This window comes from Syngnathus scovelli, chromosome 20 (genome assembly GCF_024217435.2).
Source record: "Syngnathus scovelli strain Florida chromosome 20, RoL_Ssco_1.2, whole genome shotgun sequence".
NCBI lineage: Eukaryota > Metazoa > Chordata > Actinopteri > Syngnathiformes > Syngnathidae > Syngnathus > Syngnathus scovelli.
In genome coordinates this window covers 5,783,026-5,809,318 of record NC_090866.1, presented here as the reverse complement: position 1 = coordinate 5,809,318, position 26,293 = coordinate 5,783,026, and the positions used below count along the sequence as shown (strand labels likewise).

At 43.7% G+C, this 26,293-nt stretch overlaps 1 protein-coding gene across 2 annotated transcripts in view; it reads left to right on the top strand.

The window, feature by feature from the left end:
- Positions 1 to 26,293, top strand: part of LOC125989917 (kelch-like protein 29) — an 84,932-nt gene that overhangs the window by 31,762 nt on the left and 26,877 nt on the right. For both annotated transcript variants that reach the window (XM_049756396.2, XM_049756397.2), the window contains 2 exons: positions 14,334 to 14,472; positions 15,878 to 16,360. In XM_049756396.2, the coding sequence (XP_049612353.1) occupies positions 14,334 to 14,472; positions 15,878 to 16,360 (622 nt within the window). The remainder of the gene's footprint in view (positions 1 to 14,333; positions 14,473 to 15,877; positions 16,361 to 26,293) is intronic.

The following is a 26,293-nucleotide window of genomic DNA, read 5'->3' as shown; positions in this document are numbered from 1 at the left end:
ACAGCTCTTTGCTAAATGGGCAACGGAGAGCAACCGTGTCTAAAAGCCAAAGCGCTCGCCTCGGCTTTAATTACAACATGGGCGTCTCGGGAGCCAGCCAACACCTCCGGTGCCGGGCTTTCCATCTCGGTTCCCCCCTCTGCCATTCGGTCAAATCGGATAAAAGCGACCGGCGGGTCGGGAATACCCATCGGGAACTTCCGACACGTGTAAAAGTGATGCTCTATAATCTTCACAACCAATCACAGTGTGGATTGGCGCGACATGGGACACGTCGGCTTGTATTTTCACCTGCGCGTGTGCGTGCGTTTGTGACAAGCGCACCATCTGGCGTTATTGTCCGTTACCGATGTAAAGTTAACCGCACGGAACGGCAGACTGTAGTTAATTTGCAGTGATGCTTGTTCCACACCCCCTCGTCTGAAGTCCCTCTGTTAATTATTTGCCAACAGTTTTCCATGTTGTCATTGCATCCATAAAAAAAAAAAAAAAAAAAAAAATCTGAGTCCTCTTAAAGACGCCACGCGCGTCAACGCATCAAGCTAATCACGAAATAATACTATTTGTTGACGGATTTAATTAAATGAGGGTGAGGTTGCCTTTTCGTCGATGAAGAAACGGTGCGCACAAAAGTCGGGCTGTTGTTTTTCATGCGATAATTGAAGAGATGAAAAAGAAAACGTGGCGGTCGCACTTTGATGGAGAGCCTTAATATTTATAAGACGGTTAATCACTTAAGGAAATGAGTCGCTTTTCCCTGAAAAAGAAAAAAACATTTGTTCAGCAATTAGCTTCGGCCCTATATGTGTTTAGGAATAAATTTGACATCGTTCTAACGTACAAAAATGAATTATATGCACTGCATTACCTGCCACCACCGGTCGCCTCCAATAACGGGGCTTTACTGCTCACTACGAAGAGCTTTCCGGGGACTTTGCACAGAGATATCAGTTCTTTTATTGTATCCGAACGAGGTAATGATGCCGCTGGAGGCCAGACGGACAGACGGACCGGTCGTCATCTTGTCAAAGCGAGTTCCGGGCGGCACACCAACGATCCCCGTCCGCTTTGTCGTCGTGTGAAACACCCGAGGTGCCTTGAGCTGCTAAGTCCCCGAAGGGAAAGCGAGATGTTCAAGGAGTTACGGTGGCGTAAGAAAGAACAGCCGCCTTTTTCCCAAAGCTTATTGAGCTGTCAGGTTGTAGTCCCGGCCGCAGAATATCGATTTCCCGTCGCATGTTCAAATCCGGTTGGAATCTTCCACTCTTTTACCCCAAACTTCTGCAACGTACTCAATTTTGACTACGTGTCTCGTTTGATGATATTCTACAAATGTTTATGTCCTTTGTTTTCCCGTACTGAACTCGTAATTCTTTTTTTCCAACAACTGCTTTACATCCGTGTTGCATGTAGTTCATTTTACAAAAGCAATTGCGAGGTTTTGGACGCAACCTGTTAGGCCAACATCATTAATATACCTCAGAAAGAAACGAGAGGAGACAATAAATAAGTTGTGCTGTTTGCACGGGGGACCGGACAGGCCTCATAATGAAGACGTAGTGTGCGTGTGCGTGACACCGCGTGGCCGTGCCTGTACTTGAGCGCGTTTCATTAAGCTCATTTAAACGAGGTCGTTAAGCCGATGAAATGAGGCCCTATATATTTGGGAGTGGGTACAAAAAAACAGCACTCGGAAGGCGAGTGTGTGCGCGTGTGCCTTTGTGTGTGTGTTCCTGGGGGGACGTCTGCATCGCTGTCAAGTATGCCTTCGTGCTAGCATTAAGTGCAATAACCACTGTAGCATCCTGATAGCGCTCTATGAACAACTTGACAATAGTGGCTATTAGGATGCTTTAATTAGCTCTCGCCCAGCTTTAAATAACAAGTAACGACCGCCCACCCCCACACTACACACACACACTCGCATGCGGACGCTACTCAAACGTAGAGTACCAACGAGTACCACCTCATTAAGGGCTTCTCGATATAGTCTGGGGCTGGTGGAGCTGACGTGTGACAAAGTGCAAATAGCCGTTGTAGGTTTCCAACCTGTAAAACTAACAACAAAAATAGAAGTCGTTTGTACAGAGGTGTCTTGAAATACGAGCCATCGACCTGCCAAATTGCATTTATTTTAATTTGTGCATTGTATGCTGGCCAACTCACTTCTTGGCAGATGAGAAATATCTTCATTGTGTCATAAACAACATCAGAACACAAACGATGCAGCAACACATGGAGACAGACAATATAATAATCCTCCTAGGCTTCTTTTTTTTTTCATCCTCTGCAAAGTGCGATCAATATTACTGCCGTAATGAGAAGTTGAGGGATTCGTTGTGATTATACAACAAATATCAAGTATGGATGAAAATCAGACGTCAATGATGCTGTGCAGCGAATTGCATTGCTTTAAATTGGTCATTGTCATGCAACACCGATGTGAGGCCGCTGTCGGAAAGAAGACTCGTACAACTTTCAAGCCATGGAAATCTGGGGGTGGGAAAAATCGATGTCGTGGTGGTCACGGTGCTGGAGTGGAGTGTGCAAATTTGCCTTATAAATTCCCTTTTATAACTTATAAATGTCTCCTAGGCTTTAGATTTAAGGCGGCGACAAAGACCACACACACGCACACGCACTAGACAATGTGATTGTAACCTCCCTCGGCTGCACCTCGCAGTCATCCGATTACGGCCTAGTGGGAAATAACAGTAGACGCGTTGGAGGAGTGGAGCAACGCGCCGCCTCGCAATTAGCCGGCAAATTGAAGCTAATAGTTTGGCGAGTTGAGAAGCAACACTTTGCAAAAGTAATTGCACAAGTAATTAGCATTTAGATGATGAGGGTTCAGAAATGCTTCCGCAGGTATTGTGTAGCGTTTAATCAAATAGATTTAATCTTATATATTGATTTGGTGTGTGTGGAAGAAAATCTAACCGCGTTAACCTCTAATTCATTTTTTGCCTTTTTTTTTTTTTTTTTTGTTCGAAGTTATGCTTTTAAATTCGCTTGGACTTTTAACTTTGTTACCGAGCAAACTAGAAGAATAAATTGAGTTAATGGTTAGCGGAAGAGGAATGATGAAATTTTTTTTACTCAATTCATACTGAGTTTGGAACAAGAAAAATGAAAGAAAATACATTACAAAAATGGGAAAAATAACCAAAAACTATTAGATATTTACAAAGCCATACTACATCAAAATGAGAAGAATAAAATGAAAAAATAGACAAAAAAAATCTATTAAATTATATTTAACTTAAGTTTGGTTAAAAAAAAAAAGAGGAATTTGCTGCAGAGATTTTTATCTTTTAAATCTTCGTCGAAACCACACACTCATTTTCCTTTTTTTTTTGTATTCTCCCAAAAAAAGTTAAAACCTACAAGACAACATGGGCCTTTTAAATTTGCCAGCTCGGAAGCGCACATATTATTAATAATTCATTGCTCTCATCTTACGCCTGTGAACACGCTCCTCTTTTGACTTTTTTTTTTTTTTTTTTTTTTTTTTACACACATTTTCACCCCAAATGAGGAAAAACAAGAGCAAGGTGGCTGAGGGGAGAATAAAGTCGCATTTTTAGCCAAAAACAACAAAGTGTTTAATTCTGCCGTGCGTCACGCTGAACTGATTCATCAACACAGGAACGGGAAGAACAACGTTTTTCCATCAAGACTTAATCCGATAGCAAGAAGCCTCTTGTCGTCTGCTTGTCCCGGTTAGTGAGAGTGGAGCAGGCAAAAACTCTTAATGAGATTTAAAAAAAAAAAAAAGTGAGTTTCAGTCATTTGTTGGGCCAGAGTTGAGGTCAGACCACAAAAGGCTGATTAAGTCTCACCCTATTAGAATCTGCATTTAAAAGGCGATCAATTATTTATAATGTTGAATACGAAAATGGCTGGCTGGGAAACCCCACAGCAACGACACCACAACGGAATCAATGGAAGAAGAATAATAATCATGAAAAATGGCTTGGTGGCCTTGGTGAATATTTTGCAGTGGTATGATTAAAAATTAGAATAATAAATACAGTGCGGTTTTCTCTCTGTGTTTAAAACGGGAGAGAATATAAAATGAACAGAATAAAATTAGACTAATGTGCGCGCGGCCATTGGGAGAAAAATGGCCAGAATTTATTCTGAGCAACCGGTTTGTTCACCTTTAAAAACTACATGCATAATTAACTTATATAATTAAGACTGCTACTAGTTCTCTTACATTTTTTGGGGGGCATGTTGAGTTGTAGAAATGAGTCAAGGTGATCTCAACAAAACTTTCTGTTTGGAAACATTGATTTACACCTTCTGCAAATGACTGTGGAATTTACTATCCCGCACGATAATACCAAATTTACATTGCGAAGACAAACACGTTAACCTACAGGATTTGTTTTTTTTTCCACAGAAACTTAATTGCTCCATCGTTCAGGTTCCTCCTACTTTCAAGGCGGCAAGCCTCGAAGCTGACAACAGCTGTCTTTGCTAATTCTTTTCATTAGCACTTTGCAAACTCTTCGTAGTCGCTCACTAGCCTCCGGAGAACGAGCCAATTATGAACGATGGAAGGGAGAGAAAAAAAAATCGGGCAAAGTATAATTTTCACCTTTGACGAAAAGCCTCTCACGAACGCTTGAGTGGTGGGGCGAGACGGCGCCGCTGACGAATGACGGTAACAAATCTAAGACGACAGCCACTTGGAGCTGTCGGCGGATGGACGGCGACGAGCCTCTCGACACGCTCGCCCTGTCTGACAAGCTCGCCGCTGTCCTTCGCTGACAGTCCCGAGGAGGACTCGAGAAGACTGACCATCCAAAAAGTCTGCAAAAGACACTCGAACAACGATTGCGTTCCATGAATGGAAAGTCAAGTCAGCCTTTTCGCACTGCACTTAACAGGACGCAGCATATGTTGAGTCGAGCCAAGCTAGTTTCATTTTTATTTAATTCCCTCAGTCTCCTTCCAACTCCAAATTGGCTTCTTCAAGAAGTAGATACAGGAGACCCTTGTTCTCTTGTGTTGTCTTCGTCTGTTAGCATCAGTGGTGTTTCAACCCCTGCGTTGGCTGTGATGTGCTTTTCGACCTGCGAAGCCTATTATCGCTAGCGTTGACAAAGTCACCGTGACATAAATAGACATGGCGGGGCCGCTTCTTGTCTTTCATCCCAGCGTGATATCCAGTGACTGCTTATTAGATTGAACCATCGGAGCCCCGTCAGCTCGGAGCCACGCTCATGAGTGAGCCGGTTTGTTTCCATTCCCTGCCCGTTTGGCCAAATAACAAAGCCGATGTTGGATCGCCGCTTTGGAAAGTCTCTCGGTTGGCTTTATTCGAAGGGACAAAAGCGGCGATGCCAAAAGTCAGCTGGGACATGGCGGCGATTGTACGTAAACCTCAGCGACATCCCGAGATTGACAAACGCCACACAGATAAGGTTCATCTAGTCGCCATTGTCCAAGCGCCCGCTTTTGTCGGCACTTTCATTTTTTTCTATCTTCTTCTCGGCAGTCAATAACGCTTGATATGTGCCTTGATGGCGGATTCATGATAAGCTTCTCATTGACTCCTATTTTTTTATCGATCGCCTCGCGGACTGACTACGACGTCTGGCAATGCCGATGAGGTCGCTCAGACGATGTCGTCGTAAGCTGTTCCGAGAGACAATCAATTCCCTATAGTCCAGTGATCATTTGTTTACATTTACTTTAAAATATTTTTACTTTATAAAAAATTGTTAAATAAATGTATTGATTATTGAAGATAGTGACAGTTAAAATATCTAATTAAATTTGAATTGTTCCTTCATTCCAGAAGATTCAAAATGAGCCATTTTGAATAGTTCGATGGATGAAATTAAATGAAAGCAATGCAAAATAACTCTTTGTAAATTGCTTTTGTAATGAGACCCGATGATCATGCAGTACATGATTGAGAGCAGACTGCGGACATTTTGTCCTAATCCAGGCCCGCCGGCGTGCTGGGATTGGTCGGCGAGCAGACAACTGACTCAGCATCTCCTTGATTAACAATCACAATTCAACTTTCCACGAGGCCTCCTTAAAGGAAAACCGCTGCTTAATCCTTTTCCTGCCCCCCTCTCTTGCGGCCGTCTGCTTGAAAGCAGATTTGTTTGTCTACAAACACGGTGACGTTCGCAATCCTGAATGGAAAGCGATGATGGCGACGCTCATTGGGAGCCAAATAAAATCAGGTGCAGTCATCGGCACAGATGAGACAGCTTATGGATGTTGCCTTGAGCAACAACAGACGTGCTCGCAGGCTGCCAACTAAATCATGGGGCCCATTTTATGTTGTTGTTTTTTTTCTCCAGGAAGTAAAAATCAAATCCAAAAAGCAAAACAGGAAGTGGCACTTTTTATGAGTAGGCTAATAGTTCCCCTGCGTGGCTTCTCAAAGCTGTCTTCCAGCAAATTTACATTTTGGACCACAACTAATATGCACATCCCTGAAGAACTTTCAGGGAAGACACCTCTGCTTCTGCATATTCAGAATTTTCCTGTCCGAACCTAAAATTTATTCTGAAACCTCAAACTGAATATCGTTGACCCCTAACCTTAAGCCCCAATGACAATATTACCACCCAAAGACTAAAAGAGTTGCTCGACTCTATTCACCTTCCGGTGTAGCGTGACAAATTCTCCCAAAACCAAGGGCGCGCCACTAAAGGAGAGATTTCTCCCTCGTGGTCATTTTGTGACGGATCATTTTCTCAGGAAGAGGATTTGCTGACATTTTCACCATTCAATGCAAATAGCAAGCGGCGAGTCAGGGATGGGATAAGACTGGTGGCGAGAAGCTAATAAATCAAATCCAGGCAGCAGAGTGTGAAGGTGGTTTACTTTTGGGATCCTCCGGGGGGGGGGGAGTAAAAAAGTAAGTCGGAAAGGCTGCCTCTGCTTTGAGGATTTATGAAGGACAATCCGGTTGTCTGTTTGCGTTCTCATGTATACGGCGGAATTGGCGAATAACAAGAATACAAATTCCATCCTTTGAAACTTTGGAGAAGCAAAAGTCACCAACCCCCAACCATAAACCTTTTCCTTAAACCCTGAACCCCAAACTCCTATTTGTAAAACTACTCCAAACTGTCGCATAATTCTATTATCAAGCCAACCTTGCCCGTGAAGTTTAAAAGAAAATACGTTTTTTTTCCCCCTGTTGATTAAGGTAGCTCTCGTCGCTTCCCCGTTGCGACGGCCGCGGTATGAGGTCTGTGTACCGGATCAATGGGCCAACCAGACGCAATGCCAGATGAGGTATTTCCACGACGCACCTCATTGATCGCCGCTGTCGATGCTTCGCGAGTGATACTTAATTGTGCGAGGAGGAAAACTTTTTTTTTTTTTTCGCCCTCCTGCTTTTCAATCAAATACAAATTGGCTTTTGAGGGAAAAAGAACGGTCCGTGGCTTCGGACCGATGATGGAGTGATCCATCAATCTAGCAGAATCTCTGCCGGGTGCTGAAATCCAGCGCTGGTTGATGGCATCCTTTAATAATAAAAAGGGGCAGTGGGGGGAAAAATAAAAAATAAAAGGCAAATGGCAGTGCTCGTTGGAACAGAAAGCTCCACGCGGCCCTGCGGCATCTTAATGGAACGCCAGCAGCCGGTATTACACAGACGCTCTATCAGAGCCCATCAAAGCGCGGGATGTATAGCGGCGGAGTATCAAGCACGGCCATCTTGATTGTTTACTACGCCTCTCTGCTCAGCTGCCTACGCTGAATTTATGCCGCTGTGTTGTGGCTGCAAAACAAATCGAACTCTGCTAGTTGGTAAAATCCCAAAGTCAACTCCAGGAAAGCCACCATATTGTAAAATCAACTTGTGTGTCGTTGAGACTAAAATTCAATCAACCGCCATAGAAGTACAATCTTCTCACTGCGACCACTACCGAAACATTTAAACTTATGTGAGATTTACTCCACAGAGTGCCGAGGAGCGGCAATCTCCCCGGTGCGAATAAGCATGCAGAGAAGGGGCGGATTTGAACGATCAAATTAAAGGATTAAACCATGTATGAAATCCATGTTTCAGTGGGCTCTTGGCGCAAAGACACTTTGAGGAGGAATATTATGCTTCAGCAGATAAAAGACTTCGGCTTTGGCCCGTGTTTAAACCCAATAAAATCCTTCCGCGCTCACTCGGTTAATGTCGCAGTGCTCGTGTTTCGCCCAGCATGGATGCAAATGACTCTAGCCTGAAACTTTCAGAAGGCTGAATCATAATTGCTTTTGCCTGCTGTGCGTTTTCAAGTTCTACTGAGTTTACGTTGCTTAGAACTTGACGTCCGGCGTAATACTTTTGAGACAAAAGGATGAAAACTGATAGAAAATGAGATTTGCTTACATTTGACTCGTCTGACCTCAATGTTTAGCCCAGTCCGTTACGATTTGACCCACGTGAGGAGCATCAAATGTTTCGCTGCTAATTAAATTAGCCGCCTATCGCTTTTCGGACTCGCATGATGCTTACCTTGAAATATCTTCTGCCATGTGTATAGACTAGCATTAGCATTTGAAGAGCTCACATTGTTGGCATCCCGCCTAGAGGTGGTTCCAAGCCCACAAAACACTCAAAGCAGAGTCTGTTTTGTTTTCTCCCCACCTGCTGCACTCTAAAAACCCCCCACCTCGCTTGTGCCGTGTCAGACCCCCGACCACGGCGGGCATGCTGGGAGCCCCCCTGGGGTTCTCGCTGACCGCTTCATCTTGTTGGATAAAAAGCCGCCTTTGAGCGGAGCTTGTGGGGGGCCCGGCGTTGTCTTAGCCCCCCCGAGGAGGGGAAGCTCAAAGGTAGGAATGAAGCCGCCCAGACAATATTTTCAAACAAAGGTGCGTAACAGTTTAACCTTAAACTAGCAGCTTTTAAAAACGATTGAGGACCGGTGTGCTGGATTGTTTTCAAAAGAAAGTCAGACAGCTTGCTTCTTTTATTTACATCCCAACAATGTGAATTTATTTACAATTCTTACGTCCACTTTAAATTTCTTACTATTGTGCAATATTCCCAGCTAAACCGTCATAAAAAAGGGACTAGAGTACGGAAATTATGAGAGCTTTGTAGCGTAATATGCTATCGTTATCGCTAAACTGCGGCTAGCCAGCTGTTTCATTGACTTCCAATCCTGGCCTTGAAGAATGCACTCGTTGCATTTTGCAGCATTATGTCGCTAATTAGGCGCATTTGTGGCAAAAGAGTCACCATGGGCGGCGCCTCCGGTTTTCCAGCCCGATTGGACGTCTGTGTTGTTTTTTTGCTTCAACCGCTTGGGCTTAATCCCGCTCATGTGGGGTAAACAAAAAGCAGCCGCGCTTGATTCGAGGTGCTTTGAAGGCACTTCAGAGCGCCTTTTTCAAGCTTTTTGTCAAAGCAGCAGGGGGGCTGTATGGAGGGCTGGCTATTGGTTGACTGGACGAATTGCCAGAGTTTTTTTTTATTTGTATTTTTGGTCAGTTTATACTTTCTTCCCCCCCCCCCCCCCCCTCCTAATATTTTTGTATTTTTTATCAATTGTTTGTGTCGACCAGATTTTTTTTTTCATTTGTTCCTGCCAAGCTGCCTTTATCTGAGGCTAACTCAATCTGGCCAGTGTACATCGACTCCCCTCGCGGGTGTTCATCTATGAGGTACTGACAGACTACTGGATCGTTCCCTCCCCAAACGCTCAGCAGTCACGGCCCGCCGGAGCCCCGCGTGTCACTCGGTCAGTCGCAGCAGGGAGCCCCCGATAAACTTAAAGCGTGACACGAAGAAGCTCAATGCGGTCAACTGCTCGATGCCTTGGGACGGGGCCTCTTTGACGCCTGTCTCGCACAAACAAGAACACAAAAGGAAGGTTGCAAGTGCTGCGAGGTCTGAGCACTCGGACGATATTAGCTCCGCTTTCTCACTCGAGCATGTCGGCAATCTCGCAATTTCAGCGTCCAAGCCTTCGGCGGCGGCCCTCCCTCCTGGGCTGGAAATCACCGAGCGTATCCGTAGCCGCTCCACGGAGCATCAACGCGATATAAGCCCGGCAGACGATAGTGTTATTTTCATGATGCCGGTCTACTGCAGCCGCCCCGGGGTCAGCGTTAAGTGTGAGAAGGATGTCAGATGCGTAGGTTACAATGCTTGGAAACATGGGGCTTGGCAGTCCAGACAAGTAGCAATTAAAAAAAATAAAAAGGTATAAAAAGAAAACCGATGTCGCCGATGATCGCAGCCGATTTTGTACTGCCACCTGCATGTGATGCTTAAGTTAACATATTAGACAAAAATTGAGTTTTTTTTTTTTTTTCTTCCTCTCCATCTTTGTTTACACAGTTGCGCGTGATGTGCTGCAGCATTACGGTCCAATAGATTGGACACGGCGGCATGCGGGGACACCCGGGACTAATCGGTTTCACATTCAGGCGATGGCGCATCACCATGGGGATGAACTCTCCCCTGCAACGGGACGTGAACGTGACTCGTTAATTCTCGCTCACTTTCAGGTCTTAGTTTTTATATATATATATATATATATATATATATATATATATATATATATATATATATATATATATATATATATATATATATATACATACTATACACACACGTATATGTGTATATATATATATAAAAAAAAAAAACTGCAGTGAGTGATCGCTCATGGGGCGACGCGGTGAGTCTGCGTGATGGATGTTTCTGGGAGAAGAGCCATTATTCCCATCAGCTTCCACATTTCAGCCAAGTCCGGCGTGTCTGTCCGTGCTTGGCCGAAGGGAAAGGAGGAGGAAAAAAAAAAACAGCCCTCTTGCAAGCAGATGGATTTCATGAATTTCATTTCCTTGCATACTCTTCCTCCTCCTTCTTCCTTGTGTGTTGTTACAAGCTAACTTTGTCAGTGGATTAAGCGATCAAGAGGAGAAGGCGGCCCAGAATATTTCTCATTTTATATAATATTTTTGTATTCTCCCTGAATACTTTTTTGGTTGTTGTTATTTCTAAGCAATATTTTTGAGCAGTGTTAGCAAGCAGATGGACTTCATGAATTTACACTCGCACGATCCTGGTCTTCCTTCCTTGCATGCAATTACAAACCGGTGTTATTTCTATGTAGGGAGCAATATCGAGTCTTGATTAAATTTGTTTGCACGCGTCTCCCGTGAGATAGTGAGCATATTTGTGGAGGTGGTAGTGCATTTTAATGTCAGCAACACCGCACATGTCCAGTTGTATTGGAAGAGACCATTGTAAAAAATGCAAACTGGTTCTGTGCTGCTCTGTGATTGGCCAATCTGTGCATCTGGTGTGACGATGCATAGTATTTGTTTGCGGGGCTAAATGCAAACTCCAAAACAAAACGTTTGAGCAATTCTCTTTCCTTCGTTTAAACGTTACCAATGACTCAACGCAGTCAGAAATCCACCGCGTGATTAGGCAGATGGTGGCGGGCTGCAGACATGAGGTTCTGCTCGGCTCGAGACCAAGATGGCGACAGATGTCACCTGACACAATCACCATCGAGATGAGGATGTTGCTTGGGGGTGTGTGGGCGTGTGACATCCCAATGTTGTCTAGTGTCTTGTCGCCAAGCGGCAAACTGAGCATTGGATTTTGATGCCGTGCGAGGTCCATATCCCCCCATGTGATCCAAAATGGCCGACTTCCTGTTTGTTTGTGGGCATGTGTGAAACAGGCAATGCAGCTAGTTTATTTTTTTAAATGCAAAACGTCCATCATCATAACTGATTTGCTAATATAAATGCATCATCTGCATTTATGTACACTCTTCCCCCCCATGCTGTGTTTTATTGAGCAAGTTATTATAAATATAAATATTTACTGTTGCAATATCTTTTTATTGCATTATATTACTTTGTGCTTTGTATACCTCCTCTGCAACACCTCATTATGTATGTATTTAGGAATAAGCAGGGATTTTTTTTTTATTAGTATTATTATATATGTTCCAATAATTTGATTGTAGCAATATTTCTGTATGGCTTCATCCCGCTGGGAGCCTTTTTCCAATATTTCCAGTTTGAATAACTGAAGATGATCATTTTCCTTTTATAAGGAACATTGCTGGTTTATCTAATGAAGTGTCTGGCTACTCGTGACATAATCACAGTACAGCATGTACTCAGGTGTTGCCGTTCGACCCCCGGCCAGAGCCCCAAATGGCTTTGGCGCAGGCTAGAAAATTATTTATATGGCTCCTCACCCCCCGCTCACCCAGCAGATGCTTTCTGTCCAGTCGGCAGAAAGCATCCGCTGGCCGATGATAATAGGCCACCTTCAATTGATGCAACTGGAACCATGTAGCACAAAATAAAATGGAGAGAAAATGTCAGCTGCCGTCACGCAACCTCCGCTTCCTTCATACTTGTCTCCTCGCAGCATGTCCACCGTCTTAATAAATAAATCCAGGCCCCTGTGTGTGTGTGTGTACTGAGAGTAGGCGTGCACAGGCACACAGCAATATTTACAGTGTGTAGTCATGGCCAAGTCTTGTTTGTATTCCTTCCGGTGCATCATCATTTTCTGGTGTGTGTTTGCAGTCAGTCCACATGCACGGCTCACATTTTTTTTCCACTTTATTTACCAGCTCATTGTCTCCGTCAAGCGTGCTAGTTGGTGAAGGAATTATTTTAAAGATTTTGTTAGTGAGCAAAATTAGATGTGTAAGAGCTTATTATTTGTATGTTAGTGTTTAGTTTGTTGCTTAGTTAGGTTTGTTCGTTTTTGTGGGACAGTGACCCGCTAGAACCAGTAGATGGTGCTGTGGAAGGTACTGTAGCTCCCGCTCCACGCACACGACTGAACGGTGATGCCGCAAATGGAGATGAAGCTAACCAAAGTATGAAGTTGCAACAAATCGGGTGTTTGTTTTTGGGTAAACTCTTATTACTCTTAATGAGGCCATGTTTGTGGGTGCGGGCAAAGTCAGAAGGTCACATTCTGAGCGTTAATGATGAGTTTTCCTCCACCGCAGAGGATAAGGAGGAAGCTTGCTCATTAAAACAAATAGCAGGGCTGGAAAGAGCATCTCCTCACCTTGGATATGCTCGGGAATCTTGGCCCCCCCCCCCAGCCTCCCCTCGAGTCTCCGGAATGGAGCAGTTCTGTGAGTAAAGCGTTTGAGTTGACAGCTTGTAGTGGACAAAAGAAGCTGACAGCTCATCTTCCCGGGCTTCATTCCCTCGCTCCATCACTCCTTTGTCTCTGCTTTTTTTTTTTAAGGGCGGGGGGTGGTCTTTGGCTTCCACTGTACACACGCAAAAGTGTACACACACACACACACACGGCTGTCAGAGAAGCTCCAGTAGGGATTTATCTCCGAGTGGACACGCATTCAACTTGTCTGCCCGTGTGAAACTGAGTTTTCATCCCAAAACACAGCATTGTTGCAAAGGGTGTTCCCCAGGGTTCTGTTTCGGGTTTACTTCTATTGACAATTTATTTTACAGCTGCTGTCACATAAAAACAAGCTGCCTCGTGATCACAAACAAACAATTGTTTGAAGTGTACCAAAGCAGCCTTGGGCAATGAGCCACATGCTGCTTCACCAAATCTAAAACCCTCATCTGATCTCATGTCAAGGTCTGTTTTGCAACAGTTTATACAAGCTTTTACCCCACTTTTGGAACTTTTACTCTTACTACTTTTGGTTATACTCACATTTTTGAAATCCAAGCACAGCCTTGTTTTTGAACACTTGGGCCTACTACGTTATTACAAGTACTACAGTAATACTGTTACTAGTACTGGTTGGGTTCTGTATGATAAAGCTGCTTGTGAATTCTGAAGCCAAGCTGCGTCGCTGCGGGGTCAGGCAGGATAATGGAATGAAGGGCCAGAGCGCCGCTCGGAGGGGATCCGGGTCTTTTCTATTAACTTCAAGGCCAAGCGGAGGGGAATCCGGCTTCAGCGCCGAACCCTTGAAAACCCGTAGCAGTCCGTTGAGCCCAGATTCCGAAGCGGCGGGTGAAATGGGGGGGGAAAAGATGTCCCACGGGCGGGACTGGCTGTGATTGAGCCAGCGTTACATCAGCCTGCACTCGCATGATAACGTTTCTTCGTCACAAAAATGCTATTTTTCTCATAGCAGGTGTGAAAATAAAAATACTTTGTTTTGATAGACAAAGCACATCTTTACTGTACGGAATTGGGTAATGCACAACCAACCAGACTATTATACAGCGAAGTTCTCCATGTTTTGAGGTCCAAGGACCACTTACAGACGTAAAATGGATATTATAAAATGCAATCAGACTCCATTTTGAAAACTACTACTTGAGTGATGATCAACACTGAGTTGTTGTTATTTTGGTTCCAGGTGTCTCCTGGGGACAACCAAAACTCTGGTTTGCTCCTCACCCCAGGCGTAAGGTGGGGACAGACGCCCATCAACCAACTCACGCCCTGGGACACGGAGGAGCCACCTAGCAAGCAGCATCGAGATGGCGAGGCTACAGGTAACGCATGAAATCCACCTGCTTATTGTGAGCGAGCCACTTTAAGGCATTTTGAGTGTGACTGAGTGAAAATGCATAATGTACAAACAGCTGCTTTTTTTCTTCTTTTTTGAATATCAAGATCGTACATGCAAAGAAAACCCCCTTAGTGGTCTTAACAGCCCACGTCAAAAGCACTGTCGACGGGATAATGCGCAGCCGTCTGACATTCATGCCATGGTCTCCCCTTTTCCGCCTCCCCTTCCCCGAAGACTTATTTGTAATGAAGCCACCCAGAATGGCTTTGCCCCAGAGCGGTTAATTTCCTTCGCTGACCTGCCGCGACTCACCCAAAAATGTCTCTTTTTAACAAGAACACCAGCAGACAGCGGCATTACGCTAATAAAGAGAGACAACCGAGAACTCAATTGCAGCAACCGTTGACTGATTGATTATGAGACATTTTTCGTTAGTTATTTCAACTTTTTTTTTTATTTGGGTAAGGCAGTTGAGAACCGATTCAGCAATACCAACAAATTGTACAATGTGATGCAGTTTTACACACATCATCTTAATAATACATGATTGCATAATTTTACAAAAGGTTCACAATAGACTCAAAATAGGCGCTATAATGTTGTAAAATAAGCTCTATAATGTTATTATACATACACAAAAGTAGTGCAGACATTGAGAATGAGATACAAAATGAAGAAATAATTGGCAACACTCCATTGGGAGGAACTGGGTCACAAGGCATCAACAAATGCAAGGCAGCACCGGTTAGCTGACTGACTTGTGACTTCTCTATCAGAACCTCCAGCGTCATAAATAATGCAGGTGACTTTTTTTTTTTTTCCAAGCATCGTTTAGACTTTGGCCCTTTGACTCAGCCCTCTGTTATTTTTAGAAGATGGCGAGGAGGCATCATTTAGGTCCAATATGGTTGCGTCTTCCCGATACACCCTGCTCACAGAGCGCCTCGGGGTAGGATATGATTGGCTCAGAGTGTGCGGATAAACACACAGTCCACAGTGGCATAAAAAGCACAAGCCATGCGTTTGCTCTTTGCTAAACTCTTGTGATGATGTTGATCTTACACTCGGGTTAATTAAACATAAGGGAGGTTTGCGTTATAAGGGGAAAAAAAAATCTTCATATGCAGCCTCAGTAGTGCAGCAGCCGGACGATTGGACTAGAATGCATTAGAAAATCGGGAGAAAAAATAATCACTATACAGAATTAGATTCAAAGTAGCTGAGTAATAACACTATATTGCAAATGTGAGCAATATACTGGAAAAAAAACATAGCGGAGCTCGTCGGTGATATTACTGGAAAAGAAATGTTAATATTTGCCACAAAGTTTTTACATGGGGAATCTTTATCAAATGTGTACTGGATTGGTGGTTGTTTTTGTCTCGCAGGTCCCTCCTGGGTGGCTCCGGTCAGCCAGCCCAGCCTCTTGCCCCACACGTACGCCCTCCCCCACCCACCCTCCTACAACCACAGCGTGACGGCGCAGTCGCCCATCATCGGGGTGACGTCTGTGCCGCCGCCCCATCATCAGCACTCTCTCATGACGGCCCACTTTCAGCTGACGCCGCAGTCCACCCCGCAGCCGCCCGCTATGGTCCTGAGCATGCCCGGCCAGCCTCCTTACGCCACAGCTCCGTCCAACCACGTGGTGCACCCCGGCCCTCACGGCATGATAGCCAACGGCCACTTGAGCGCCCACCACCCAGGCCTCATTCAGCTCACCAATGGACAGGGGGCTGCCAGCCACCCCCCGGCCGCCGCTAACGCATCGCCGGCCGCCGCCGACAATCAGGAGGGTCCCAACGGGCTGCAAATGCTGCGGACGGTCGGGATGGGGAAGTACGAGTTCAGCGATCCGGGACATCCCAAAGGTAAGCAAGGAGGGGCGGGCAGGGGGATCGCGCTCACGTCTTTTCATTGGGCTTTCGATTTCACTTCAATGAACGATTTTTATTTGTTCTGCTCGCATCTGCCCAGACAAAACTCAGACCCTAAAGCCACCATTAGACTTTTTAGTTTGACTGTGCTGGAATGGCAGCCATGCTAACAAATCAAGTGTTTGGTTTACAGGGTAGCTTTGGGTTAGGGAAAGTGGGTTAGCTTCCGCGTGTTAGTTAGCTTCACCATTGGAGCTCGCGAGATGGTTATTAACCTCAGACTTAACTAAAGCGCCTTTACTGATAGATCAAAAATTTGTTGGGTCCGAATCGGACCAGTGCCCGCCTCGCAGGTGTCGTTTGCAAAGTTGATTCACAGCCCTCAAGCAGATTTTAACCTTGGAGTTTACGACGCAGGGACACGTCAGAAACAGATGTTCGCAATTCCCGGTACAATTTTCACATTTAATGAAGCTTTTCATTTAGGTTTAGATTGTTTTCACCCCCACACGCACTCCCAACCCCCCCTCGCCACATCTCCGACTCATTGCGATCAATAAAACAAAGGCAAATGAACTTGTAGATTGCAGAAAAGCAATTATTTTGCGGCCTGCCCGCGCCACATTGAAATGAGACTGTAGGTAGAATTGCAAACGGATAATTAGACAGGATTGTCAGCTCGCCCCGGTCTCGATAAAATGAGAATTTTTGCTACCTCCGGCGTATTGAATCGGCTGTCATGATCCATTAAGTCTATACGTGCGCACCTGCGTTGACCTCCCACGAAGAGGCACCGAATGTTAGCGTTCGCGGCGGCGCAGAACGACATTGTGATTCCAGCCCGAGGGATCGTCGGCGTCGGTTATTGCAATTGATCACATTTTCAATCAATTAAGCCATATGCTGAAATGTAAACACGCCAACGAACCTCCAACGCCGGCAGGCCACCAATAAGTCAATGTTGTAAAGAGACAAGATGGCAAAAGGGGGCTTGATCTTGGAGATGCTGACACCGGCGCTCTTAATCCACACACAGGCTGCAAAGTGTGCGTCGGTCCGATATTTTATCAGATGACAGCCTGCAAACAGGACAGTGGCAGAAATTGCGCCTCGTCTTTTGAATGCGGCTTTTGCTTCAAAGGCAGCAATTTGTCTTCGCTCCGCTTCGACGAGCGCATTTTCTTCTTTGTGCACACGTGTGCAGATACCGCTCTCAACAATTCAGTCTTGGGTTGTCATTGACCATACAGGTTCATAAAATACATGTCTGAAATGCCATTGACAAATACAAAATGATTTGAATAGCTATTTAGAAGGGCGAGTATTAGATCCGCTTGATGGAATAACGTCCGTGAAAAGGAAAGTGCAGCGTATCGTCTGCTTTGTGTGCACTTTTAACTTGCTCTCCTGCGGAAATGTTTGTCGCTGCTCTATAATTTTGCCTACCTTATTTGGCCGCCCACAGCAGGCACTCCCGGTAATAACCGCCTGTCGACACCGTGCGCCCCTCCCTTCCTCTTTAACGTTTACATTTTGTTTTTTATCGCTACTCAAATAACCGGTGCGGCTGACTCGGACAAACTCTGCCGTCAGCGGAGGTGACTGACATTGTTGATTAAAGGCCTTGTAAAGAGTGCAGGGCCCCCGCAGGCCGGGAGAGGCAACTCGAGTATATTGAACAGCTCGTTTAGATCGATGCTCGTGTCCTGATGAATATCAGCCACGGGATGCGAGTGTCGAGCTCAGCACGGACGAGCTCGGTAATGGGATTGATTTGAATGCATCTAAGCGAAGGGGCGGGGCGGGGGTACATTAGCCTTTGTTGCGTTAGCGTTACGGTTATATTTGTGCTACATTTACATTTAAGAGACAGAAAACATATCAGTTATTGAGCATTAATACGTGCTGTCATTAGTTGCCAGCCTGTCTTGATTTTGTTTTGACACGCATTCTGTTTGAAAAGCCAGCCTTTTATCTGACACTTGACGCTCGCTTCCACCTCGGCAGTCTTTACTGGCCCTTTGCGCCCACACAAACGGCGGCGACGATCACATGCATAAATGCACTCGAGGAGCCACCGGGCCCACGCGATGACACGGTGTGACACGCAGCCTCCTCGCCTGCCCGGGGAGTTCATCTTCCAGTCAGCTCACATCAGACCTTATCGGGGGAAGCGACGAGCGGCCGTCGTGAACGCAATTAAGATGCCCCGCCGAGTTAAGATCAAGGCAGTGGTTTGCCGTGAAAATGTGGATCTTTAACGTAGAGCAAAAAGTCAGCTGGATTTACTGGTGACATAATACTGTATGTTATGTATGACATCATAGAAATATAATATCTTAAAGAAGATATCGTTCAAGTGCATTTCAAAATGGTGGGCGATAAATCTAAAATTAGACAAATAAAAATAAACCAGCCTCAGCTGTTATTCGCGCCGCATCACTCATCATTTAAATTTTAGACGGCAATGAGGACAGCAGGAGCTTCACTTCCAGTGAATCCTCGCAAACAGTTTTGCAATAAGCCACGCCAAGCCCATTAATCACAGCGGCCTTCATTAAACCTGGCCCCCCTTTTCTCCTCGCTTTGTTTCCTGTTTGGCAGCCCGGGGGGGTGGGGGAGTGGACGCAAGCTTCGCTGGCACGGTGACGAGGTGACAAATTGTTTTGGTACCTTTGCAGTTATCTTGAAGTCGGTCATTATAGTGAAACAAGAAAAAGTATAGCATAGCGGAGCAATGCTTAACGACTGCACAGCTTGGCAGATCCAGTGTAAATATTGACCATGTTTATTATTTAAGATTGCCGCCTCCAACCCATTTTTGGGACAGCCGTGGCCGGCCTTCCAATTCTGAAGCGTCATTGCCTTGTCAAGTCAGTTCTTTAACTCCCTGTAATTACAATTTACTCTGTAACAAATAACGATCCATGTAAATGTAAACAATTTACCTTTCATGACTTTATATGGCTCAATGTTTAGTAGAATTGTGTTTAAAAACCTAGTATACGACACACGGCCGCTTTAATTTCTCTTCTAATTGCCAGGAGTGAACTTAACTGGTTTTTATGCCCCTCCCTAGTCAGTAGTGGTCTGTGGTTTTTCGCTGGGATCAGCATGGCTTCCGTCCAAGAGTTTCCTTTACATCTTGAAGCCGCACAGGAGAGGGGGGCAGGGGGCTATTGGGAATATGGCGGCAGTTGAAAAGCCGCCTTCTGCCCGCACTCGCTCTCCCTCGTTATCGTATTTTAAAGGCGAGGAGCCCCCGCCAGGAGCCTCGGTGCATTATATCTGCCCGCGGTTAATGCACGGACGCTGGATAGCTCATTAAGATTGATCATCCCTTCCCCACTTCTTCCCATGCACAATTCAACGACAGCTTCATTAATCACCCGGATCTCGCAGATAAAGCTCGTGAACGTCACCGGCCGAACCTGAGGCCCAGACAGATCATGTTCTACATGCATAATCGGGAGCGTCCCATGCCCACCCCTCACCTGCCCTCTTTGCGGCAAGTCACTCCTTTTGTTCGCGACGCGGGATCGCATCCTCTTTTGTTCTTCCCAAAAAAAAAAAAAAAAAAAGCTCAGTGCTTGGTTGCACTTGAATTTAGTCTTTTTATCTTTACCAAGTTTGATGAGCTTTCGGGAATGTTGAGCACCCCAAAAAGGTGATGGGAAGAAATGTCTCCATTTTCTCAAGTGCGCCATTAATAGCCTGCAATATATTTAGTTAGCAAACTGCGAGCGGAAACTGTAAAACAAGCAACAAGAAAGATGTAGAAACAGCTGGAGTCCATTTGCCTCCGGGGAGCGCCGGCGCTTATTGGTCCCCTGGAAAACTTAATGGAAAAACTTTATGGGCGCCATGAAAGCCCATCAAATAAAGTTGATTTCCGCCGCACAAACAGATACAAGGAGACATTTACAAGAAATGTGATTCAAGTCATGTGGCTATAAAACTTGATACAACCTCATATTTTCACCGCCTCTGATTTGTTTTACCAGATAGCCGAAAAGAAACATACTAGTTTTCGCCATTCAGCTTTTGAATAATTGTTTAAAATACAACCGGCACAAATGAACTCGTAAGCAAGACTAGAGTTGTGACTGGCAAACACGGCAGATGCTGCCAGAAAGCCGCCGTCCGTCTTCGGTGCAACGGCTGTTCCGCTCTAATGAGAAGGCCTACGAGCAGCGGGGAGGTGGGGCGCAGAAACATTTCAACAGTGTCGGCCATGTTTGTGTCAAACTTCTGCCAAGAAAACTTTTAAACAGCTTTGATAACGCATGCGGGACATCTAATAAATACTAATGACGAGACCAGACAATCCCCCGTCCCGTCTTATTATTCCTGGGAGTTAGCAACAAGGTCGAGCGCGGGGAAGATTGATAGTTTGTCTGCGACCTAGACGGATGATCGCCACTCCCGTCTGCAATCGAGACATCTTGCGCTCGCCTGACGGAAATCCCGTGTGAGGCGAAGCTAGCGCGATGCTGTCGAATGACGCAGAATCACTGCGCTATTGACGATTTGTCGCGGCCGTTCTCCGAGAACCAGATGACGATATGTTACCGTCGACATTGTGTCGATATTTCACGCCGCCGTATAGATAATGTACATGACGAAATGATTCATCACAATGATGATATTTGTCGGTAGTGTATCGTCACAGATGATAGCAATATATCACAATGGCAATATTTGTTGCTAATGTAGTAAAAATGTAAAAAAATGATACGGTACAGTTATTTATGGTATGGATAAGTGATGCTAGTTTATTGATTTTTGTTGCACTTGTTGTACAATATGTACATGTTTTGTTTTTTTTGTTTTTTTGCAATGAGGCGTTCCGTAAGCAGTTCCGTGTGTTATTGGCATTTAAATGTTGTCTGTCTTCAGGACTCCTGAGCAAAAACTAAAAAAAAAAAATTAGAAGGTCACAGCTGCCATGCTTAAACGTGGTCAGAAAAAAATGAAAGCTTTTTTTTTTTTTAACAAGTTCTAATAGGATCAAAGGCAAGCGTTCCATAGCCCCCACCGCTAACCTTCTCCCGCTTGAGCCGCTTTGACTTTTAGGACGTTGTCCAGTAAACATGCGGCACGGACACGGTGACATTTATTCTTAAAGGGCTCAGCTGACATGAAAATGTTATTATCTTTGTCTACATGCCGAGGAGGTGATGAGAAACGCGGCGAGTCGTAAACGTAATGCAAGTGTGAATGGTAAAAGATGCTGAAGGTTACGCCAGACCTTTGCGCCGTGCTTGCACCTTTTTTTTTTTTCTTTTTTTTTTTAACAGTGTGTCGGGGGCGGTAATAAATAAAAAAAAAAAGAAAAAAGTAATTCATGAGAAATTAATTAACCTGTTGCTCATAATTTTACCTAATAAAGCTTAGTTAATAATTGACTCGTTGATTATTATGAGTATAATCATTGTGGTGATTGTTTTTGTGGGTAGTAGGTAATACTTTGACAGCTAATGTTGTAATTGCCTGAGTGTCAGGCACTTTCATTAAAACAAAGTGCTGCGCTTGTCCGCTTCCCACCACTTTTAATTCAATTACATTAAGTTACTATTTCAGTGGCGGAGTTCAAAGTGGTGACGTTTTTATAAAGCCGGCTGCAAAAAAAAAAAAAAAAAAGTAAAGCTGACAAGAGCCAAATCAATCAGCACCGTCAATGTCGTTTCTTCAAGTTGACCGCTGACCAGGCACAAACAAAATTTACGAGTTTGCTTTTCAGTTAACATTTTTTACTAAAGTGAAAAAAAAAATCAAATCAACTCTGGATACGTTGCCATTATTAGAACACTCTTATTTTTTTAATTTCGGAGCTTTAAAAAATATGTTGGAAAGTGCAAGTGTTTTTTGTTTTGTTTTATTTTTTGGGCAGAATGGTGGAAAAAATAAGGAGAGATATCGTTTAGGTGAAATGAAGCTGTCAAGAGTCTTTCCATAGTATGTTTATTTATTTATTTTTAAAGAGTGTGAAGGTGACGTGTTAATGTCTAGGAACGTCACACATTGCTTGAGCAGTGCTGGAAAATAAATCTTTGCACATTTCTGATGAGGTGCCTGCCGTTGGCTAGAAGCGCACACGGAGTGGATGTCATTATTCCGCATATTCCCTTGTGGAAGTATTTATTTCGGTGCTGCAAAAGCTTGGCGTGTGGGGGCTGTGCAAAGGTGTTACAGCATTTTTAAAATAGTTGATGCCAGAACAACCAAGGAAATGCAGTTTTATGTTTCATTAGGTATCATCAAATGAGGTTTAAGGTAACGAAATTATTTGTATGATGTGGTGCACAAATTGTAAGCGCAATCAAAAATTTATGCCATCAATACTTTGATGTTGGATCTCGATTGAGAATTTTGTTCTTGGATCTTTTTCGTTGTCACAAATAATCGCTACTAAGTGTTATTCATAAATACTGAATTGGAGCAGAAAATGAACATTGCGACTTTAGTTGCAGGTCTCTGCTCGCTTTTAATTATTCATGCGGCCGTGTTGACATTGTCCGAATGTTCAGCGTTGTTCCTGTGATGCACAGCCAGAAAAAAGAAAAGAAAAACTACTGTTGTTTTAAATTTATCAAGTAATTACATTGGATATATTTTTATTCAACACTCCTTAGATGGAATTAAACTAAATATAGATATATAGATATATTGTCACTCATAAAGACCTGATTGGGGTATTTAGAGTGGAAAAGAGACAGGACTTTTGATATTTTATTTTTTTGTTCTTATTATTAGGAACACCAAAGTACAGCTACCGTTATAAATCTATATACAGTAAGTGTACCTAATGAAAAAGGACTTTTGTTGTGTATGATAGACAGGTTTGTTGCTTTGTTGTAGTCACCCCTTTTTCTCTCAGCTTGAATTATTCAGGGGTGGGGGTACTGACACTGATGTCCCAGTTTTTGCCGACTAGAGTTATTCCTGTGGCGCTCGTATTGTTGTGTTGTCTGTCTGTCGCACTGTATTTGATTGCGAAGGGACTCAATTTTCAACTTGTCAAACATAATTGGCTGACGCTTTATTAGAATATTCTAGCAATGTTTTATCATGCTGGTAAAAGTCACATTTCGAGAGACACAATAGAGAAAAACAGATTTTTTTTTTTTTTCTTATGAGGTACCATGCCAAAACCACCCTGAAAATCAAAGTCTAGCTAGGATGTCTTTGCATGTATTTATTTATTATTATAAAGTTTTAAAATGACCTAAAATGACTCAAACTGTAACCTCCAACTTTCTAATTAGTGGACTTTTTCTTTTTATGATAATGTCACCTCCAAAACCCCCCCTCGCCCTGACAGTGAAGCCACACCCCCGCCCCCTTGGGGTCCTTGACACACTTTCGTTCCCCTTGAGCTTGTCCTCAGATTCTCAGAGTGCAGCCTGACCTCTGGACCTTCAGGGTCCAAGTCCAGGTTCCCTTCAACGATCCCCTATGGCGTCCTTGAAACCTTCCTTCCCCCCTAATGGTCGGTCCTTGGCGAGCGGCTTCTTAACTCGGCACTCTTAAGCAGGAAGGAGGATGTAAAAAGATTTGAAGCGAGCTGCGTTATCATGGACTATTCTCCCAGGCGGCGAGACTGAAGAGCTGTTGACGATGTGAGCGGATTTCCTGTGGAATGAATGCCGGTTGATTGGAATCTTTTGACGCCATTGGACGCCATCTGACTTTGTCACGTAGCCTCACGATGGCACAAAGACGCGAGCTTTGATCCTCCCAAAAACATTTGCAAGCCTTTGATTATTTGCGATTTTAAGTCTAAGAAGACATGAAAATGGCCTGTGAAAAATATTCCTTATAATTCTTTAGTATTACAGCTAAAAACATGTCTAATTTAATTTATCGCGTTTTGTTTGATCAGTAGGAAAAAATTAGGTCAAAATTGGATCGACTGACAAGCACCCGTATTTGATTACATGTAAAATTATAGAGTAAAATCCATATTTTTATTTAATGATTTTTTTTTTTTTATATAAAAATATTTAATAAATGTAGAAAAATGACTTATCGCTGTAAAAAATCTCAAGCGCTCACATGGGATATGTAACTGTACAATAAGAATAATTCTATAAATAGCAGGCCGAATGAGAAATTTTCTTTTTTTTTTTAATTGTTAGTTTGAGGAACCAAAAGGCTTTTGGTTTAGTTGTTCACAATGACTCTCAAATTAGTTGCAATTTAGCATTCGAAAACCAAACCTTGTATTTTTGTAAAAACTAAACATATTTAAATTGACAAAAAAATATGATATTCTAAATTACAAGAAATACATGTATTTGCAATTACATTTGAATGCATAAAATGAGTCAATAGATTGTAAATTGTAATTATTTTCTAAATGTACTATGACTCATTTGTGTTTTTCTTTTAACGATTAAATTTTTAAAGTCAAATTGATTGAATTCATGAATTAAAATGCAGTTTTCTTATGAAAAATCTTCTGAATAGTCTTGATGTTTCTGGCTTCAAAAACAAGATGCAACATAAATACTTTAATACATTGATTTCATTTAAATTTTAATGTACGTCATAAAATATGCTCCTGTCTCTTTACGCTCTGAATGAAAACATTATAGTTGAGTTTTGAATTATTGAATTATTGATCATCTTGTAGTGCTGGTTTGTTTTCCGGGCAATTAAGCGAGCAGCGTTTTACTATTAAATCTTTAAAAGAGAACAAAAGGGTCAGTATAAGCACATTTGTTCTTTCAGAGTTTTTTTTTAAATATCAAAAAAGCATTTTGTAAAAATCCCTTAATTGATAAATCATTAAAAATGGAATTTTTGTAATTAATTGGACATTCATTATACTAAACAAGTATATTCAAACTAAACAAAATAAAAATGTTGCATGATATGGGAAAAATCAATGCCAAACGAGAATTAACTGTTTTTGATAGATAGGATAAAACACATTCAAACTAAAAATATGAAAATTGTTTTTATAGACATGTTGCAAATATTCTGGCAAAAAAATGTCCGATTAAATTATCAAAGAATACCAATTTTTTTTTGTAATGTATTGGACATTAATGCCCAAATATACAGTGCATGTAAATAATGAACATTTGAGTCTTCTTTCGGCAAGTTACTAATCCTAAAGTAATATTAACGCCACAATGTGATGACAAAGCCCACCGAAATCTTTGCCTTGACGACAAAATGGCGGAAACACCCTCGCTCTTGTCAAACCGAAATGGAACACCAAAATGGCTTCAAGATCGGCAACCAATGGCGTAGGCTCCCTGGGCAACCTATCATGTCTTGGCACGTCATTTATTTGGTATTGGCGAAGCGTTGGTACCCACCGATTGGTTGGCGTCCCCGAGTACCCCGATTGGGCATAACGGCGTTACTAGGCCGAGAAGCAGCCAATCTGGAAAGGCCCGCTCCTGTTGTGAACCCGTCCGCCCGACGACCCAACGGCGAGAGCTAGCGTAGGTCTTTGTTACTCCACTTGACGTCCCTCTGGGCATCCCCCTCGTATTGAGACGTAGCTTTGGCGTCCCCCCGCACTGAAGAATGGGGTACGCCATTTGTAGTTTCACGGGTTGTTCTGGGGCAAATCCTTCCACCATCAGCTCCTCTATCAGGCATTCAGGTGTGTCCTCATAACTCCGAGGCAGTCGGCCTTTTGTCTGCTCCCCGGACCCCCGCTCCGCCCCGTCGCGGGGGCCTATTCACGGTATGAAGGGGTGCTATGCGGCATGGCTGATTGGAGGCGAGAGCCATATCGCTTTTGCAGGAGAGTCCAAACTATTCACTGTCGGGAAGACTTGGCCCGCTGACAGGATGAGCTAGGGTGGAATGCTTTTGTGTTTCGGGGTGGGGAGATGCGGTCGGAAGATTTCCAGAACGGTCCCTGTATTTGTATGAAACATTTGGTCCGGTACTGATTTTGAC